Source organism: Brienomyrus brachyistius, chromosome 4 (genome assembly GCF_023856365.1).
Source record: "Brienomyrus brachyistius isolate T26 chromosome 4, BBRACH_0.4, whole genome shotgun sequence".
NCBI lineage: Eukaryota > Metazoa > Chordata > Actinopteri > Osteoglossiformes > Mormyridae > Brienomyrus > Brienomyrus brachyistius.
The window spans coordinates 35263759-35284293 of NC_064536.1; the positions used below are offsets into that span (position 1 = coordinate 35263759).

Below are 20535 nucleotides of genomic sequence, written 5' to 3' on the forward strand. Positions count from 1 at the left end.
GTGTGTGTGTGTGTGTTATTAGGTGTATATTGCATTGTGAGTACCTGTTATTTTACACGTATAGTAGGGACCATTTTCAGGTCCCCACAAAAATCTGTGAATGCAATCAAAAAACTAAAAATGCCAAAAGTCTACAATTTAGTTTGGTTACTTTTAGTTAGGGTTAGGGCTGGGTAGGGGTTAAGGTTGTTGTGTTGGTATTAGAGTTTTATCCATAGAAGTGAATGAAGAGTCCCCCCATAGATATAATCACAAATCTGTGTCTGTGTATGTGTGTCAGCATGTTACTCTGTGTGTGTGTGTGTGTGTGTGTGTGTGTGTGTGTGTGTGTGTGTGGGTTTGCAAAGATCACATTCGGGGAACAAAATGTCCCCAAAGTGCGGTATAACCTGAAGCTTCTTACTTTTGAGGACATTTCTTCAGGTCCCCATTTGGATAACCTCAGTTTTATAAAAATCCGTAAATGCAATCAAAAAAGTAAAAGTGCCAAAAGTCTTGTATTTTGGTTGGTTGCTTATAGTTAAGGTTAGGGCTGGGTAGGGGTTAAGGGTGTCGTGATTAGGGTTAGGATTTCTCCCATGGAAATGAATGGACAGTCCCCATTTAGATAGGTATACAAACTTGTGTGTGTGTGTGTGTGTGTGTGTGTGTGTGTTACTCTGCATGCCCTGTTGATAGCCTTTTCTGCCACAGCGGGATGAGGAGATTACCAGGAGGACGGCTGACAGGCAGAAGAGTAGAGAGGAGGAGGAGCAGCGGCTGATGGAGTCCCTGGAGGAGACGGAACTTTGGGGTGAAGAGGAGGATCTGCCTCCTCTGTACATCCCCGACGCCCCCAGCCCCCTGCTGTGCGGCTTCTATTCTGAACCTGGATCATTCTGGCTGTCTATGGTATGACACATTGGTTCTGATACTGCCGGAGACACAGATGCATTCACAGAAGTGGTCAGGCTCACAGTCAGGGATGTTGTCAGGATCCCAGAGGGCGACGTGGTCAGGCTCACAATCAGGGATGTTGTCAGGATCCCAGAGGGCGACATGGTCAGGCTCACAGTCAGGGATGTTGTCAGGATCCCAGAGGGCGACGTGGTCAGGCTCACAGTCAGGGACATGGTCAGGATCCCAGAGGGGGACGTGGTCAGGCTCACAGTCAGGGACATGGTCAGGATCCCAGAGGGCGACGTGGTCGGGATCCCAGAGGGGGACGTGGTCAGGATCCCAGAGGACGACGTGGTCAGGATCCCAGAGGGGGACATGGTCAGAAAAACAAACGGGATGCAGTGGTCAAGCTCACAGATATCACTCTCCTTTCTATATATATAGGGTGGCTTTGATGCCGGCTTCCTGTACCACTGCCGCTTTTCCGGTCAGCCGGAGCAGGGGGCCGAGCAGCAGCATGACGAGCCCTTTGCTGTAGTCCCGCTGGGACATGGGGAGAATGACACTGTGCAGTGCGTCAGCATCAGGTACATGGATGAGGTGGTGGAGGGTCTTGGGCAGGGGGATTGGGCTGCCCACTCTCACTCTCCCGCCTTCCCTCCCTTTCTCAGCTGCGGCGGTCAGCTGCTCCTGTGTGGCATGCAGACGGGTTGTCTCCGGGCATACCCCCTACAGACAGAAGACCCGCACCTCTGCTCCCTCCGGGCCTCCTGGGTCCTTGGCGTCCATGACAGCCAGAACGGGGCCATGCGTGCCGTGCGCTTTAGCCATGATGACCGTTTTGTGCTCACTGCCGGCGACGACGGCAACATCTTCTCCTTCAGCCTGCTGGCCCCGTGGGGGGGTCATGGCGCCCCGCATGGCCAGGTGTCAGCCTCACCCCCCCCACCTCTGCACAGACAGACAGTGGCCCAGGACATAGAGGACCCCCATGCCTACAGGTCAGTGTGTTTGCTGCTCCCCGTGCTGCCCTGCTTGGGGCTCCATGTCAGTGTAACCTGGTTAATCTGTTCGCTAATCTGTTGGTCACAGCCTTGAGATGGCCAGGCAGCGCACTGAGCTGGAGCACCTTGCGCAGGAGGCCGAGCACAGGAAAGCAGAGCTGCGCAGAGAGCTGGTCGAGCTGCAGAAGCGCTTCCGGGAGCTGCAGTGGAGGAGCCGGGAGCTGCCCAGACACACGGTACCTGCCCCTGCCCCCACCTGACTCTGCCCCAACCCAGTCTGGGTCTACCCCACTCAGCCCCTTCAGCAGCCCTCCCATCGCTTGATGTTCTGGTGTCACCTCTCCTGTTGGTTCAGGAGCGGACACTGGACCAGCGCTTTCAGGAGGAGGTGAAGCAGATGACGGCCCAGCGGGTCGCCGAAACCCAGAGGAAACTGGCTTGGGAAAGGGAGTGGTACCGGCTCAGCCTAAAGAAGCTTCAGGATAGGTAGGGGCCCCGCTGAGCCGGAACACAGCTTGGCCGCATCTCTCTGGTTGCCCGGCAGTGCTGTGTGACCTGTCTCTTGCAGGTTTGGGGATCCGCTGGAGTCGGACACCATCACTGTGGTGGCTTTTCAAAGTCCCCATCGGGTCTCCACCTATCGCATACTGACACCCTCACCGGAGCAGCAGATCCATGGTACCGGCACTGGGCCAGAGAAGCAGCTCCCTGGGACAGAAACAGAACCAGGGGGCATGGCGGCACCGGTCCAGGCAGCCTGTACGATCAGTTGATGATATACATGGCTGTACGAGTGAGTGTGTAATACAAATAGGTACGTGTGCAGATTAAAGTGTCCTCCTGTGCCTTTAGTGGTTGCAGAGACTTTGCCCAAGCATGGTGGCCTTCAGCCCCAGCAGACTGGGAGAGGCAGGCTGGCTGCCCGACAGGCCCAGAAGCTGCAGAAAGCTTCTGAAAAGGTCAACAGGGCAAAAGCCAAGATCGAGCAGCGGAGGAAGGAGTGGGCCGACCTGTGAGTGCTGCTGCCGTGTCGACTGCCATGCCCTTTGTCACATGACCCTGACTCTATGTCATTTGCTGCAGTCTGGCCAGCAAGCCCAGCGAGGCCGCAGAGGATCCCCAGGATGTGCAGGCCATCCAGCACGCTCAGGAGAACATGGGGGACTTCAAACTGAAGACCGCTGACGACTTCAGAGTCCCAGAACACCGGAGAATGAGCACAGAGAGAAAGAGAGCACAGCTGGTGACACTGGAGGAGGAGGTATGATTCAGGCACTACGATGACTTGGATGTCAGTGATTCTCTGCCAGAGGCCCCTAGTGCCATTTCTACAGAGACTCCCTGCCCAGGGATGCCCTTGTGCCTCTCCTGTTGTATTCCTGTGATTCCCACCTGAGGTCCTTTGTGTCATTTCTCCAGTGACTCTCTTGTCATACTCAGCAACACCCCATGTTATTTCCCCAGTTGCTGTCCTGTCATACTTAGGGACTCCCTACAAGGGGCCTTCATGTAGTTTCCTCAGTTTCTCTCCTGTTGTACTTAACTAGTCCCTGACAAGGGCCCTCGTATCATTTCTCCAGTGTTTCCTCTGGTACTCAGCGACTCCCCACCAAACAGCCCTCAGGTTGTTTCCCCAGATTCCCAGACAGATTCTTCTGTCATACTCAGTAACTCCTTGCCAGTAGGCTTTTGTGCCTCCCTGCCAGGGGCCCTTGTGTCATTTCCCCAGTGATTCTTCCGTTATACTCAGTGACATCCCAACAGGGGGCCCTCGGGTAGTTTCCTCGGTGACTCTCCTGTCATACTAAGGGCCCATCCAAACTAATACACTTTCATTCAGTAATGCAAACATTTTCTGCCAATTAAGCCTTCCATTTGTTGTACCACAGATTTTTTTTTCCAGAAACTGAGAAAAAATTCACCTCTCTCTGACAACCTTTCATCTTTCCGTAAACGCATTATTGTGGAAGCTCATAAATGTTAACATTTTATTATGCCTACATCAGTGAGCTCCAGTTGGTTTGCACTTAGCTCGTGACCCTTTCCAGATTAGCTCTCTTCATGTCGATTTCTCCTAAAAAACATTTTCGTATTAGTGCAGATGTAGCCTCAGCAACTACCCGCCAGGCTTTGCGTTGTTTATAAAGTGACTCACTTGCTGAATTCTGTGATCCTTGGCAGGGGGCCCTCAAATTTCCTTAGTGATTCTTCTGTCATACTCAGCAACTCCCAACAGGGGGCCTTTGTGTTGTTTCTAAAGTGATTCTCTTGTCAAACTCTGTGATCCATGCTATGGTCCTTCAAATTTCCCCAGTGATTCTTCGGTCATACTCAGTGACTTCCCAACAGGGGGTCCTGGTGTAATTTCCTCAGTGACTCTCCTGTCGTACTCAGTAACCCCTCACCAGGGGGGCTTTGTGTCGTTTCTAAAGTGACTCTCTTGTGATCCCCACCAGGGGGCCCTCGTATTTCCTCAGTGATTCTCCTATCAAACTCATCGACTTATCACCAGGGTGTTCTTGTGTTGTTTCTCAAGTTACTATGTTGTTGAACTCAGTGATCCTCGCCAAGGGACCCTGGAGCTATTTTCCCAGTGATTCTTCTATTATACTCAGTGATTCCCCGTCACAGGACCCTTATGTCTTTTCTCAAGTGACTCTCATATTGAACTCATTGACTCCCTGCCAGGGGGCCCTTGTTTTGTTTCTCAAGTGACTCTCTTTTAAAACTCAGTGATCCCCACCTGTGAGGCCTTGGGTCATTTCCCCAGTGATTGTTCTGTCATACTCAGCAACTCCCTGCCAGGGGCCCCTAACATTTAGATGGTGATCATTGAGTATGACAGAAGAGTTATGACATGAGGGCCCCCTGTCAGGGAGTCACTGAATATGACAGGAGAGTTACCGGAGAAATGACAAGAAGGCCCCCTGGTGGGGATCACTGAGCAACATAGCAGAGCCGCTTGAGAAACAACACCAGAGCCCCCTGGCAGAGAGATACTGGGTACCACAGGAGATTCACTGGGGAAATGACTTGGCACATATCTTTAGAGTAGCGGAATAGAGAGACGCTTCTGGGACACTTCTGTACTGCACCGCAGCGCTTCTGATGGAATCACCAGCATTGGCTACTGTGGAGGCAATCAGCCGCATTGACCACATTTGAACAGGAATGCACTGCAACTGTTCTTGGTGGAATTCCGGGGTCACTGGGAAGCTGGCGTGAGGGGCCCCTGGTGGGGAGTCACTGAGTATGACAGCAGAGTCATTGGGAAAATGACACAAGTGACTCCACATGTTGATTTCACTACAGATTCACCGGAGAAAGACCCAGATGAACAGTCAGGTTGTTGGGCTGCGTGACTCCAAGCTGCAGCTGCTGTCCCAGCTGCGCACTCAGATGCAGCAGCTGCAGGCAGTGAAGGCGCAGCTGCCTCCCGCCCTCTGTATTGCCCTTCCCACTATCCTGGGCCCACTGCCTGAGGAGACCCGCAAGCAAAAGCTGCAGCCCAGCCCAGCCACATTGCTGCACCTGCAGAGCCTGCGTGCAAGGAGAACTCCACTTGGTGGGGAGAGGGAGGAGCTTGGCCTACTAGAGCTGTTGGAGCATGCTGGTGGGGAGCAGGCAGAGCACGACAACATGCCCATCAGTGACTGCCCCCCTTGTCAGTCCATCCAGCTGGAAGGTCACGCCTTCACAGAGCTGGAGGAGGAGATGAGGCGTGTGGAGGAGATTAAGCTGCTTCACCTGCAGGACAGCCTGCTGGCCCAGGTGTGTGTGTGTGCGTGTGTGTGTGTGTGTGTGTGTGTGTGTGTGTGTGTGTGTGTGTGTGTGTGTGTGTGTGTGTGTGTGTGTGTGTGTGTGTGTGTGTGTGTGTGTGTGTGTGTGCGTATGTCTGAACCTGCATGGCCTCCAGGCCCAGTGTTGTTCTCCATGTTAAGGCCCTGCCCCCCCCCCCCCCACCCCCCCTCCAGATGTTACAAGACATGTCAGACTTTGACACCCAGCTGAAGCTCCTTCGTCATGACAAGCTGAAGTTGGATGTGAAGCTGAAGTTGTGGGACCTGCGGCACATCACACTGTACCAAGAGCTGCTTCTGCTCAGGGACTTTGAGACAAGAGAAGACAGGCTGCAGGAGGCGCTGTGCCGGCGTCAGGAGGAGTGGTGGCTGCTCGCGGTGAGAGGAAGTCTGCGTGTGGGACACATAGAGTATGCAACACTTCCAGCAACTTGACATTGACATACGTCTGCATCTGCCTGTGTGTTTGTGCGTGTGTCTGCATGTGTGTCTGTGTGTGTGTCTGCGTCTGCATGTGTGTCTGCGCTCAGTCCAAGTTGGAGGAGACCAGACAGCAGCTGCAGGTTAAGCAGCAGGACGTGACCCATTTGCAGGAGCAGGAGAAGGTTCTCAATGCCACCTTTCAGGCGCTCTTAGGGCCAAACAACAAGTGGGGCCCCTTCCTCACCAAGGTCTTCAGGAAGAAGATGAAGCGGGTGAAGAAGAAGGAGAAGCCTGGGGAGATAGGTGAGCACAGGTTTTAACTGGGCTGGGGGGAGTACGGGAGAACAGTATGTGTGACCTGTGGGTCTCCCCAGAGGAGCAATGGGACAGTGCTGAAGAGTCGGAGGGAGAGTCGGACTGGGATGAGGATGAAGACTCTGAGAGTGGCAGTGTAGATGATACCACGTGCCCCCCCAGTGAGTCCTGACACTATCTGTCTGTCTCTGAGCTGCATCTCTCTGTCATCTGTCTGTCTCTGAGCCACATCTCTCTGTGATGTCTGTCTCTGAGCCGCATCTCTCTGTGGTGTCTGTCTCTGAGCCGCATCTCTCTGTGATGTCTGTCTCTGAGCCACATCTCTCTGTGGTGTCTGTCTCTGAGCCACATCTCTCTGTGATGTCTGTCTCTGAGCCACACCTCTCTGTGGTGTCTGTCTCTGAGCCACATCTCTCTGTGATGTCTGTCTCTGAGCCACATCTCTCTGTGGTGTCTGTCTCTGAGCCACATCTCTCTGTGGTGTCTGTCTCTGAGCCACTTCTCTCTGTGATGTCTGTCTCTGAGCCACATCTCTCTGTGATGTCTGTCTCTGAGCCGCATCTCTCTGTGATGTCTGTCTCTGAGCCACATCTCTCTGTGATGTCTGTCTCTGAGACACATCTCTCTGTGGTGTCTGTCTCTGAGCCACATCTCTCTGTGGTGTCTGTCTCTGAGCCACATCTCTCTGTGATGTCTGTCTCTGAGCCACATCTCTCTGTGGTGTCTGTCTCTGAGCCACATCTCTCTGTGGTGTCTGTCTCTGAGCCACATCTCTCTGTGGTGTCTGTCTCTGAGCCACTTCTCTCTGTGGTGTCTGTCTCTGAGCCGCATCTCTCTGTGGTGTCTGTCTCTGAGCCGCATCTCTCTGTGATGTCTGTCTCTGAGCCGCATCTCTCTGTGATGTCTGTCTCTGAGACACATCTCTCTGTGGTGTCTGTCTCTGAGCCACATCTCTTTATGGTGTCTGTCTGTCTCCGAGCCACATCTCTCTGTGGCGTCTGTCTGTCTCTGAGCTACATCTCTATGTGGTGTCTGTCTGTCTTCGAGCCATATCTCTCTGTGGTGTCTGTCTCTGAGCTACATCTCTATGTGGTGTCTGTCTGTCTTCGAGCCATATCTCTCTGTGGTGTCTGTCTCTGAGCCACATCTCTCTGTGCCGTCTGTCTGTCTCTGAGCCACATCTCTCTGTGCCGTCTGTCTGTCCCTGAGCCGTGTCTCTCTGTGGCATCTGTCAGTTTCTGAGCCATGTCTCTCTGTGGTGTCTGTTTGTCTCTGAGCCACTTCTCTGAGTCTCTGTGCTTCTTCCCAGACTGTGACCTGGATCTTTTTGAGGGCACAATCCAGCTACGTGAAAGCCGCCTGGAGCTGGAGGAATTGCTGGCAGAAGAGAGAAAGAACGCAGAGTTCCTCAGGAAGGAGTGTGACTCCCTGGCCAAGAAGGTGACCACAGTTTGGTAGGGGGTGTGGGGGGAAGTCCATGTCAAATCGATAGCAGCTTTGCTCCAAATGACCACTCTGCCTTGCAGGAGGGAGTTGTTCAGAGTAGCCTCAGGGCAGTAGAGGGCGACATAGAGCTGCTTAACCGAGAGAAACAGCAGAAAGTGAACCAGTTAGACGTAGTGGTTCCTCTCAGACTGAATCAGGTAAGGAAGTGTGTGTGTGCAGTCATATAATTGTTATTTTATTATGTATTTTTTCAGTCCCCACAAGGGGAAACTCAGGGGGAAAAAAATATTAAAATCTGTGAATGCAATCAAAGGACTAAAATAAAAGTCTTGAATTTTGTTTGATTACTTATGGTTAAGTCAGGGCTGGGTAGGGCCTAAGGTTATCATAGTAGGATTACCCTAACCCTAACCCCATTGAAATGAATGGAGAGTCCCCACAATGACAGGAATGTATGAGCTGTGTCTGTCTGGGTGTCTGTGTCTGTATTCTTTCTGACTGTGTCAGTTCTTTGTTTGAAACTTGACTGCCCCCCCTCACCCCAGATCGAGTTCCTCCATAACGGATTGATTCCTACCAAACTCACTCAAGCACTGGTTCTGAACACGTCCGCTCTGGCAGGCCTTCAGGAGCGAATTGTCCAGCTGCAGGTAGAGCAGAGGCAGCAGAAGGCACTTTACCGAAAGGCCCGGAAGCAACACGTGCAGCTGAATCACGACTGCAAACAAATGGAGGCCAGGATCCAAGGTGCGCCGTCGATCTGTGCATGGGCGTGCATGTGCAGGTTTCTGTGTGTGTGTGCATGTGCAGTACCGCATGTTTGCCTTTCCACAGAGCTGCAGCTCCAGTGCGAGCAGCTGATGCTGAAGAAGTTCGGCCGTCCAGTGGACCTGGAGGCACTGCTGACGCTCTGTGGGAGCAGGATCCTGGAGGAGATGTGGCAGGAGCGGAGCACCAACGGGGCAGCCAGCGCCCAGGAGATGCAGCTGTGGCAGGCAAGGCCCCGATCCACCCCTGAGCATGCGTGATGCCCCTGCCAGACAGCTGTGCCCATGCATGTTTGTCTGCATGCCTTGGGATAGGAGGAGGTGGCAAGGTGCAAGCGGGCTGTGATGGAGGTGACAAGGCAGCACACAGAGGCTCTATGGGCTATGAGCAACCTGCTGGCTCAGAAGAAGGAGCTGGAAAACAGGCTGGACACGAGGCAGGGCAAGATGGTACCTACAGCTAGCGTATGCGCATGCCTGGGCGTGTTTGAAAACAGGCATGATGATACATGTGTGGGTGTGTTTTCAAATATGCATGCGCATGTGTGTATATATTTGCTGAGATGTGATTATGCATGTGTGCGCAATGTTTGCCGAGATGTGAAAATGCATGCATGTGTATGTTTGCAGAGACGTGTGATGATGTATGTATGTGCAGAGTTTGCCAGCACATGTGATGATTCAGTCCGTGTTTGCAGAAACACATGATAATGCAAGTGTGCCCATGTCTGCAGACATGCATGAGATGATGCACACCTGTGCGTTTGCAGAGAACTGTGTGGATGCATATGTATACATGTTTGAAAAGACATGTGCGATGTGTTTTCCCTGTCTAATTCACAGGGAGCTCAGTTCCAGACGTTGGAGCGGGTGGTGGACAGGGACATATCGGGGATCCAGCAGCTGCTGCAGCGTCAAGCGTGTGAGATACAAGTCCTGCAAGTTGAGATCGGTGCTCTGCTACGCAAGGGAGGCCACCCCCCCTTGCCCCCCACCACCCCTCTCTGATGGGCAAAATGTGCACCTACACGCCTGTGTAACACAGCTATCAAACTCGTACATGTGACATATGTAGCTGAGAAATAAACATGCTTTTGTCTTACTGTTGTGATGTGTGTGCTGCTTTTGCTGGTGGCCTTGGAGATGAGCGTGAAGCTGAGCATTTGCAGTGTGGAGATGCAGTGGGCTGTTGCTGCAGTGTGAGTATTTCACAGTACCAAAGACAGCAGACAGGGGGCACTCTGTAAAGCCCGTTCTGCTGCATTGGGGCGATTAAGGGGGCAGGATTGCCTACGGTTCACTCTAATGGAGGCACGCATGTCACATCATCACAGCATGTCAATCCACAGACCGCCTTTCTCTATCCTGCCGATTTGTCACGCAATGTCAGCTCTGACAGCCAGAGAAATGACTCTCTGCAGGGGAGGGGAGGGAAGAGAGTCGTGCTGCCCCCCATAGGGATGTGATGGTCACAGTCTACCCCCCCCCCCCCAGCCTGCGATACAAGGAAGAGCCTTGGCCAGTGGTTTTCTGAAGGTCTATTTGCTGTCTACTGAAATCTTTGCAAAATGGCATCAAACCGTCCTAAACTAACGAAAATAAACATTAATCTCCACCCAGTATCATCTTCATTTTTTACACAACCAGTATACGAATATCTGTAATACAAGCCATATAATTAGCCAGTCATCATGAAAATGCTGCATCACCGTGCTTCATACTGATAGGAGATGGTGAGCAAACTCAGCCTTCATAATCTGTGACGATCACTGCTCATGCAGCTCGATCTATTGGCCATAAAACACTTCAAACCAAAAAGCAGCTTCAGTGAGACCGCTCACCCATTCCTGTAATTCTCCGGGGTACATTAAATATTCTGTTATGCATTTTCTGTGTCCACCCTGCTGAGGCATCAGTCCAGAGTTCCTCCCATATTCCGGAAAACTCCATATCCAATAAGAAGCTCCATCAAAATAACCCCTCCCCCATTAGAATGGAGGACAGTAAGAGTCTAAACCTTAAGGCCGCAAAAAAAAAAAAAAAAAAACCTGGATATTCTAGCATGTAAGTGTGGTATACTAATGGCTGGGGTCTCCATAGGTAATTTTGGGTTTATTGGTACTGAGCCCCTTCCTAACGTGTAGATAAGAGTGTCCCCTCGCATATCCGTGTGGGGAGGGGGGGTTACTGTGGGGATTAGAGGGCCTCTGAGAATACCCTTCCCAAGTCACACATAATCAATTAACAGCCATTTACATCCATAAATCAATTTGGAACGGCTGTTTCTCAGCAGTTCAATGGAAAGGGGCCCTCACTCTTCTCCTTACCCAGCATGCTCAGCTGTCCTTACCCAGCATGCTCAGCTCTGTGTTTTTCTTACCCAGCATGCTCAGCTCTGTTTTTCTTACCCAGCATGCTCAGCTTTGTGTTTTTTTAACCCATCATGTTCAGCTCTGTGTTTAGCTTACCCAGCATGCTCAGCTGTCCTTACCCAGTATGCTCAGCTCTGTTTTTCTTACCCAGTATGCTCAGCTCTGTTTATCTTACCCAGCATGTTCAGCTCTGTATTTTTCTAGCCCAGCATGCTCATGGTGCATTCAATTATCTCTTGGAACTCGGACATTCAGAGGTGAGTGACATCATGTCTGACAATCTCCCGTTCGAGCTACCACATCTCGGAACAAACATGGCTGCCTCCATGAATACGCTGTTGTGTGTTGTTGCTTTATATCTTAGCAGATTTGGAGTGAGACTTTTTTCTGAGAGACATACAAACAAGAAACACGAACTAGTCAATCCACATTAAAAGTTTTTAAAAACATTTTAGTACATTCATGGGTGTCACTGAAATAAAGGTAGCTGATCATGAGAAAGACCTTGGTGTGTATGTTGATGCTTCCATGTCCCATTCTCGCCAGTGTGGGGAAGCAATAAAAAAGGCCAATAGGATGTTGGGGTATATCTCCAGGTGTGTGGAGTTTAAGTCAAGGGAGGTAATGCTAAGATGATACAATTCCTTGGTGAGACCTCACCTAGAATATTGTGTGCAGGTTTGGTCACCATATCTTAAAAAGGACATTGTGGCCTTAGAAAAGCTGCAGCGTAGGGCCACAAAAATGATTCCTGGTCTTAGAGGAATGTCATACGAGGAACGATTACTTGAGCTAAATCTGTTCAGTCTCAAGCAAAGGAGACTGAGGGGGGACATGATCCAGGTATATAAGATTCTAACAGGTTTGGATGCTGTTCAACCAAATAGTTACTTCAGCATTAGTTTAAATACACGAACTCGTGGCCATAGGTGGAAATTAGCGGGAGAACATTTCAAGCTGGATTTAAGGAAGCACTTCTTTACACAGCGTGTAGTCAGAGTATGGAATAGCCTTCCTGATAATGTAGTGCAAGCTGAATCCTTGGGTTCCTTTAAATCAGAGCTAGATAAGATTTTAACGACTCTGAGCTATTAGTTTAGTTCTCCCCAAGCGAGCTTGATGGGCCGAATGGCCTCCTCTCGTTTGTATAGTTCTTATGTTCTTATTCATACCGATATTCTTTTTTCAAGAGGCAAACAAACTACAAACAAAAGACACTAACAAGTCTGGTAAAAATCTGATATTGCATGTTAGGATACTGCTTATGGTCACGATATGGTACTCTTCAACTCGAACACGTGCAATTACATTTATAAAATAATAATTACAAAATAAACATTTTTAAATATTTATAAACTATATTTACTGTTGACTGTGTAAGCCGCCATGTTGAAATGACGTCACAGGGGAAACTCAGACAACAAAATTCTGATATCAACGTCATAAAAGAGGTATGTTTCCGATGGGAAGTGATGTTTTTCGTGATGTTTTCATCCGAGTTCCAATTTGGAGAGAGATAATCAAACGCAGGATCACCTCTTTGTACTGCTTACCCAGCATGCTCAGCTGTCCTTACCCAGCATGCTCAGCTCTGTGTTTTTCTTACCCAGATGCTCAGCTGTCCTTACCCAGCATGCTCAGCTCTGTGTTTTTCTTACCCAGCATGCTCATACTGCATTTCACTTATCTCGGAAGCTGGAGTTGGAAATGACGCCACACCCGAGTTAACCACGTTCTGGTACAACAAGTCAGAAAACCAAGATGGACATCAGAAGGAAAACCTTTTTTGTGTTGCTCTTTCAAAATACAAAAAAGTAGAACTGGGGTTGTATCATGAAGCAGGATTTCTTGCTTAGCTGGATAAAACTCTGATTTAAAGTGATCTGGGCTAAATGTAAGTGAATGATAGTGAAAATATAGTCCGTTTAAACTGGGGTACCCTAAATCCGACAGATGCTGCATATCATTTTCCTGGTGGGAATGACAGCACACCTGAGTCAACCGTGTCCCAGTTCAAGGAGTCAGAATTCTGGTCGACGCATGTTGGTGTCCGTCTTTGTTTTTTGACTTGTTGTCCTGGAACTCAGATACGACGTCATTTCCAACTCCAACTTCTGAGGTAAGTAACCAATTCAAGCCAAGTACATTGTTAGCAATTGTTAACAATATCAGTTCATAACAACACATTCTGTGATGTTTTGCGCATACACACACCTTAGCAACATATCCACAGATAGCGGTTGGACAGTACAGTGTGTAGTTTGTGAAACAAACAATACACATGCACTAATAAACTGTATATAACTAAAGCCTTCATTTCTCTAGATGAAAGGCACAGCCATCTTGAATTCTGATACCAGGATTGCAGAGATTCTGAGTTCCAATGGAATGTAATATCAGCTCTGTTTTGATTACCCAGCATGCTCAGCTCCACGGAGTGAGCAATGAGCAATTAATGATGGGAAGGAGTCTAAGTAACAAGAGCAGCAAAAGTACAGAAAACAGACTGGAGCCTCAATTCACTCCATCTTGTTTGCCCTCCTGCTCCCCCCCCCTCCCTCCTCAGGAGATGCGTCCTAATGGCAGGAAAGCTGCTATTCATGACCTCTGCTCTATGACTTTAAGAAAGCTGAGAAAGGAGCTTGAGGCCCAGGGGATGCCCATCCCCCCCAGGTGCCATTCTGATTGGTGCTGACGGGGATTCCGCTATGCATCTGTGTCTGATAACTCAGGATCCTTTGCACTGAGAGACCCAGGGCAGGAAGGTGGGAGGTCACATGACTCATGTGGCCCCTGTCAGGGAGGACGGCTGTACAGGTCTGTGTTCAGATGTAGCCTTAAGGGACTGCCTCCACACACACACACACACACACACACACACACACACACACACCATACATAGACACACAAGCACACACACAAGCAAATACTGTGTTTCTCTTTAAAATTTTTCTAACAGAAGTTCCACACACCTGAGCCAATAAATTTCAGTATTCATGCCAGGAAAAGTAATTTTACCCTTAAGCCCCCCGCCCCACACCCCCATTTCTGTCACTAAGCCAAAGCTTTCAAGTCACATCTGGAATCCTACTTTATGTGTGTGTGTGTGTGTGTGTGTGTGTGTGTGTGTGCGTGTGTGTGTGTGTGTGTGTGTGTGTGTGTGTGTGTGTGTGCGTGTGTGTGTGTGTGTGTGTGTGTGTGTGTGTGTGTGTGTGCGTGTGTGTGTGTGTGCGCGCGCATTAGAAAATGTAGTTCTCAGACTGTGTGTTGCAACCTTTAGAACATGTCTGTGAATTTATGACCATCAATAAAAGTGTGTATGTGTGTGTGTCTGCATATGTGATAGGGTACACTGGTGCCTCACACCTCCAGGGTTAGAGGTTCAAATCCCATCTGGGCCATGTTGGCTCTGTTTCTCAGTGTGACGCCACCATGAGCCATGAGGGTATCAGTGTTAATGTCGTTTCCCTGGGCTTTGGGGTGATGAAGTGTGATTCTGATGCTGACATTGACGGCGGCCATGTTGGCTCTGTATCCCTGGGTTTCGGGATGGCAGAGTGTGACGTCGGCTGTGGGGGTGGCCATGTTGGCCCCATTTCTCTGAGTTTAGGCATGGTGGCGTGTGACACATGGCATGAAAGCTGCCATGTTGGCTCCATTTCCCTGGGTTTAAGCATAGCAGAGCATGACGTCGGTCGTGAGGGTGGCCATGTTGGCTCAGTTTTTCTCGATTTAGGGATGGCAGCCTGTGACACAAGCCGCGAAAGCAGCCATGTTGGCTCCGTTTCCCTGGGTTTTGGGCTGGTGGTGTAAGGAGGGATATTTATATACTTAATGAGGGTGTTGTGGTGCAGTAATAGTGGGTTGAGTCTCTCCGTCCACATGGGCAGGAAGAACATCAAGCACTGATCTCTGTCAACCCAAGTATCAGTAGCAGCTCAGAATGCCACAATGTGTATGCAGGCATGTGTATTTGTGAATGAAAATGTGTGTATATCTGTGAGTATGCATGCACATGCCTGTCTGTGTGTGTGTCTGCAGTGCATATGCCTGGTGTGTGTGTCTGTGTTGAATGTTTGGTGCATGTGTCTGTGTGTGTGTCTGTCTTACGTGTGTCTGTACTGCGTATGACTGTGATGCATGTGTATGTGCTTCATGTGCCTGTGATGCATGTGTCTGTGCTGCGTGTGCCTGTGATGCATGTGTCTGTGCTGCGTGTGCCTGTGATGCATGTGTCTGAGCTGCATGTGCCTGTGATGCATGTGTCTGTGCCGTGCATGGGCATCACCACCATTAAATCTGAGGGGGATGTGTGTCCCTCACATTTCATAATTATTTATTTGGATTTGGACCTTCCACATTTAACATAAAACATTAGTTCATCCAGCGCTGTTTATATTGCTTCTCAAAAGAATCCATTCCACTTGATCGATATGAGAACAGACATACCACTGAAAGACGTCTCCGGGTTTTCCGGATTAGCAACAGCAATAAACCACATGCAAGTGAAGTGAATCGTCAATGCAGGCCATGCCCTGCCTGTTTATTGTGTGAAATTATGAATATTATTATTTTTAAAGGAACAGTTGAGTGTCACTATTGCTCAGTACAGTGGCATGTTGTGTTACATCTTAAACTAAATAAAAAGAATACACAAATTAAAAAGTAAAATGCAGCCATAAACTCATTGTTGGTGATAAACTGTGTCACATTCATTTCATTATCTTAGGCATAGCAGTGGGTAGCAGTTAAAAACAGGCTGATGAATATGCACTAGTTGAATGAGGACTTATTGTTGAGACTCTAAAATAGTCATTGAATTAAGTGACTTTTGTAGGTAAAATTAAGTGTTTAACAACCTGTTAAAAGTACACCAGAATGCAGGAAAAGGCATCTAATTCATAAAAAAATTTCTGGGGGAGGATTCCCAGACCCCCCCCCCCCAGTGTATGTCCCCCACATTCAAAATGCTTCTGACACCCCTGGTGCTGCGTATACCTGTCCTGTAGTTGTCTTTCTTGTGTGCCTGTGTTGCGTGTGTCTGTGTTCTATGTATCTGTTCTGTGTGTGCCTGTGTTGTATGCCTGTACTGCATGTACCTGTGTTGCGTGTGCCTGTATTGTGTGTGTCCGTAGTGTGTGTGCATGTGTTCTGTGTGTTGTGTTCTGCATCTGCCTGTGTTCTGTGCAGCTGTACTGCTTATGCCCGTGTTTCTTGTGCCTGTGTTATGTGTGTCTGTACTGCATATGCCTGTGTTGTTTGTCTGTACTTCATGTACCTGTGTTGCGTGTGCCTGTATTGTGTGTGTTCGTACTGTGTGTGCATGTGTTCTGTGTGTCTGTTCTACATGTGCCTGTGTTCTGTGCGGTGGTACTGCTTATGCCCGTGTTTCTTGCGCCTGTGTCTGTGTTGTTTGTATCTGTACTGTGTGTGCCTGTGTTGTGTGTATCTGTGCTGTGTGTGCCTGTGTAGTGTGTGTCTGTGTTGTTTGTATCTGTACTGTGTGTGTATGTGTTTTTTGTATCTGTACTGCGTGTGCCTGTGTTGTGTGTATCTGTGCTGTGTGTGCCTGTGTAGTGTGTGTCTGTGTTGTGTGTATCTGTGCTGTGTGTGCCTGTGTAGTGTGTGTCTGTGTTGTTTGTATCTGTACTGTGTGTGCCTGTGTTGTGTGTATCTGTACTGCGTGTGCCAGTGTTGTGTGTATCTGTGCTGTGTATGCCTGTGTTGTGTGTATCTGTGCTGTGTGTGCCTGTGTAGTGTGTGTCTCTGTTGTTTGTATCTGTGCTGTGTGTGCCTGTGTTGTGTGTATCTGTGCTGTGTGTACCTGTGTAGTGTGTGTCTGTGTTGTTTGTATCTATACTGTGTGTGCCTGTGTTGTGTGTATCTGTGCTGTGTGTGCCTGTGTAGTATGTGTCTGTGTTGTTTGTATCTGTACTGTGTGTGCCTGTGTTGTGTGTATCTGTGCTGTGTGTGCCTGTGTAGTATATGTCTGTGTTGTTTGTATCTGTACTGTGTGTGCTTGTGTTATTTGTGTCTGTGTTGTGTGTATCTGTACTGCGTGTGCCTGTGTTGTGTGTATCTGTGCTGTGTGTGCCTGTGTAGTATGTGTCTGTGTTGTTTGTATCTGTACTGTGTGTGCCTGTGTTGTGTGTGTCTGCCAGCTGTTCTGACATCTACCCTGGATTGCTGGATTGCTCCCCCTTCAGATGGTTCTCGTTCCAGCTCCAATCACATAGTGGAATGTACTATTTGCCTGTTCCCTTCAGGGAAAAAACCCACACTCCCGTTTTTAATGAAGTCTAAAAAAACAGGAAAAATAACCTCAAGCAAGATTGTATTTCATTTTAAACAGGACCATGTGCTCTGGCTCTCCCCGCTCTCTCACACACAAACACGCTGACGCTGATGTGCCAAGCAGGCCACTGCTGCGGTAGGTAAACAGGGCTTTCGCGGACCACCAGCTCCTCACAGAATTATTGCTTTTTTTCATTTTCTTGTGAGCTGGGTTCTAACTATTAATGAGCTTTGTTGTTTTTCTAATTAGTGCTTTAAAGAACATTTTCTCAAGGAACTGGCAACCATCCCACTGGAGCTGGAGGAGAGCTGTGTATGTATTTATGTGTATGTGTGTTTGTGTCTGTGTGTGTCTGTGATCGTCTTTCTGACCATTTCTGTGGTTTAATATGTATCTCATAAGCACTCTCTCTGTCGTATGAAGCTGACTGAATTGCACACAGATCCTCTCACACACGCTGAGTTAACCCCTCACTGGCTGCTCTCCTTCCGTCCCAGCTGAGCCCGGCTGATGAAGGGATGCCCTCTCTCTTTCTCTCTCTCCCTCTCTCTCTCTCTCTCTCTCTCTCTATTTTGTAACTGCTTCTTCTGCACCCCTCTTCAGTGGGACTCCTGCTGCTTTTAGCCTTTGAAGCTGATTATGTGGGATAGGCTGACTATCCCTCCTCCTCAATGTGCAGTTTCCTGAATCTGCTATGGATTAATCACTGACTGTGTGTGTTTGTGTGTGTGTGTGTGTGAGAGAGAGAGAGAGAGAGAGAGTGGATTAGGTTTATATTGCATTGTGGGGACCATTTTTCAGCTCCCCTCAAAGATCTGTGAATGCAATCATAAAAGATAGAAAGGCTCATATTTAGTTTAGTTACTTATGGTTAGATTTAGCTGGGTGGGGGTTAACGTTGAGATTTTCCCCACAAAAATGCATGGAGAGTCCCCACAAAGATATGAATATAAACGTGTGTTTATGTGTGTGTGTGTGTGTGTGTGTGTGTGTGTGTGTGTGTGTGTGTGTGTGTGTGTGTGTGAGAGAGAGACAGCGACAGGCGGGGGCCTACATGTATACACAAACCTAACAGTTTGCTCATAACAGCTTCTTTCCACAGCTCATAGCTGTTTTATCGGAGGGCTGCTCCTTCAGCCAAACTGGCTCTGCCTGCAAACACTTCACAGCCACTGTGTCTGCGAAAGCTTCATCTCCACTCTCTTCGGCCCCGGGCCGGGCTCTCCCTCCCCGCTCTGAGACTTCCTTTTGCTTTCTTTTGCTCTCCTCCCCTTTCTTGTCCTGGCATCACTGCTGTCATCGGGCTGTTTCTGTAAACACGCCTGGTTAATGAAAGCCCCGCTCCTCTCATTAAACGTGCATCCTATCAGAGACTTGGGCAAGAGGAGTTCTTCTAAAAATAATGCAGTTTAGATGGTTGGGACATTTGTGTGTCTGTCTGTGTGTGTTAGTGTGTGTGTGTCTGTGTTAGTGTGTGTGTGTTTGTGTTAATGTGTGTGTGTGTTTGTGTTAATGTGTGTTAGTGTGTGGTGTGTGTCTGTGTTAGTGTGTGTTACTGTGTGTGTGTCCGTGTGTTACCGTGTGTGTGTGTCTGTGTTAGTGTGTGTGTCTGTGTGTCCATGTTAGTGTGTGTTAGTGTGCGTGTCTGTGTGTGTGTCTGTGTGAGCGGGTATACCTATCCTTATGGGGACACAATGTCCCCATAACGTGATAAATATCCGTTTTTTTTCCCTTATGCGGGTCCCCATAAGGGAAAACTCTATTTTATAAAAATCAGTGACTGCTATGAAAAAACTAAAAATGAAAAAACTCTTGTATTTTGCTTGGTTACTTACGGTTATGGTTAGTGCAGGGTGGGAGTTAAGGTTGTCATAGTTAGTGTTAGTATTTTTCCCATAGAAGTGAATGAGCAGTCCCCTTAAAGATGTGTGTGTTAGTGTGTGTGTGTGTGTCTGTGTTAGTGTATGTGTCTGTGTGTGTTAGTGTGTGTGTGTGTCTGTGTTAGTGTGTGTCTGTGTGTCTGTGTGTGTGTCTGCGTATCTATGTGTGTCTGTGGGCCGTACATGAATAATATCAGGATAAACATGCTATTTGCCGTCTGGTCATAGTAGAGCTATAAACTCAGCTGCTGTGTTTATTTATCCTCACAGCTGCTTATTTACAAACACATACTCTCACGCATATGCACTTACACACACACTTACACACACAAATTGTATTTCGTTCACATTTCTAATTTTCAAACATACCCTCCTACCCTCATAAAACTCAAACATTCACCCACTTATACAGTTTAACATTTTTCTTTCTTTCTTTTCTTTCTTTCTTTCTTTCTTTCTTTCTTTCTTTCCTTCTTTCTTTCTTTTCACTTGTGTTGCTGGTCTGAGTTTCGAAGTTAGCCTGAGCAAACGAAGCACTATTTTTTTTTCCAATGTTCAGCTCTTGGCTCCATTTAATGTTACTGGACTTCATTTAATAAGCGTACAGCGAATTTGTGTTCTTTCTGAAAGCTTAAGGGCAGCAGAGAATGGCCTAATTCAGCCATACATGCATTAGCCGCTGTTTAAAACATTCCTTCAGGCTTGCTGTTGGATGCTCGCCCCCCCTTGAAGTTTCACTTCACACACACAGTCAGCACGGCCCGGGGGACGATCACTTTCCTGCTTAATTATGACTGTCTGGCAGCACTGAACTCAGGAAACAGGAAAGAGATGGAGAGAGATGGAGGTCGAGGGAGAGAGAGACTGGAATGAACTTGTTTTTCTTCTCTGCATAATCCTGCAGAAATCGAGCTGTGCTGGGCCAAGCCGAATGGTCCCACTATGCAGACTGACACTGGGATCCCTATGGCTCCAAACGCAATTAGCAGACAGTCAAGCATCTGGAAGGAGTTTGAGTTCCCTGCTTCATCCAGGCAGCTCATAATCCAACACAGACAGAGAAACAACACTGACAGTGCCAGGGAGTGAGAGCAAGACTGTGTGTGGGACAGCAAGAGAGAGAGAGAGAGAGAGAGAGACCATGTGGGACAGAGAAAGAGAAAGAAAGTGAATAGAAAGAGACACCATGTGGGACAGAGAGAAAGAGAGAGAGAGAGAAAGACACCATGTGGGACAGAGAGAGAAAGAGAGAGAGAGAGAAAGACACCATGTGGGACAGAGAGAAAGAGAGAGAGAGAGAGAAAGACACCATGCGGGACGGAGAAAGAAAGAGAGAGAGGGAAGGAGGGAGAGA

At 48.6% G+C, this 20535-nt stretch overlaps 1 protein-coding gene across 1 annotated transcript in view; it reads left to right on the forward strand.

Moving 5' to 3' along the window:
* The window catches only part of LOC125740196 (cilia- and flagella-associated protein 44), a 24522-nt gene extending 14786 nt beyond the window's left edge, over positions 1–9736 (forward strand). Inside the window, exons 16-33 of the mRNA XM_049011071.1 lie at positions 694–891; positions 1324–1466; positions 1551–1880; positions 1972–2119; positions 2239–2369; positions 2452–2642; positions 2736–2895; positions 2967–3144; positions 5196–5654; positions 5858–6061; positions 6214–6409; positions 6481–6582; positions 7731–7861; positions 7948–8064; positions 8413–8614; positions 8702–8862; positions 8950–9084; positions 9478–9736. Coding sequence (XP_048867028.1) covers positions 694–891; positions 1324–1466; positions 1551–1880; positions 1972–2119; positions 2239–2369; positions 2452–2642; positions 2736–2895; positions 2967–3144; positions 5196–5654; positions 5858–6061; positions 6214–6409; positions 6481–6582; positions 7731–7861; positions 7948–8064; positions 8413–8614; positions 8702–8862; positions 8950–9084; positions 9478–9642 — 3351 coding nt within the window. The 3' untranslated portion in view covers positions 9643–9736. The remainder of the gene's footprint in view (positions 1–693; positions 892–1323; positions 1467–1550; positions 1881–1971; positions 2120–2238; positions 2370–2451; positions 2643–2735; positions 2896–2966; positions 3145–5195; positions 5655–5857; positions 6062–6213; positions 6410–6480; positions 6583–7730; positions 7862–7947; positions 8065–8412; positions 8615–8701; positions 8863–8949; positions 9085–9477) is intronic.
* Positions 9737–20535: the final 10799 nt, after the last annotated feature.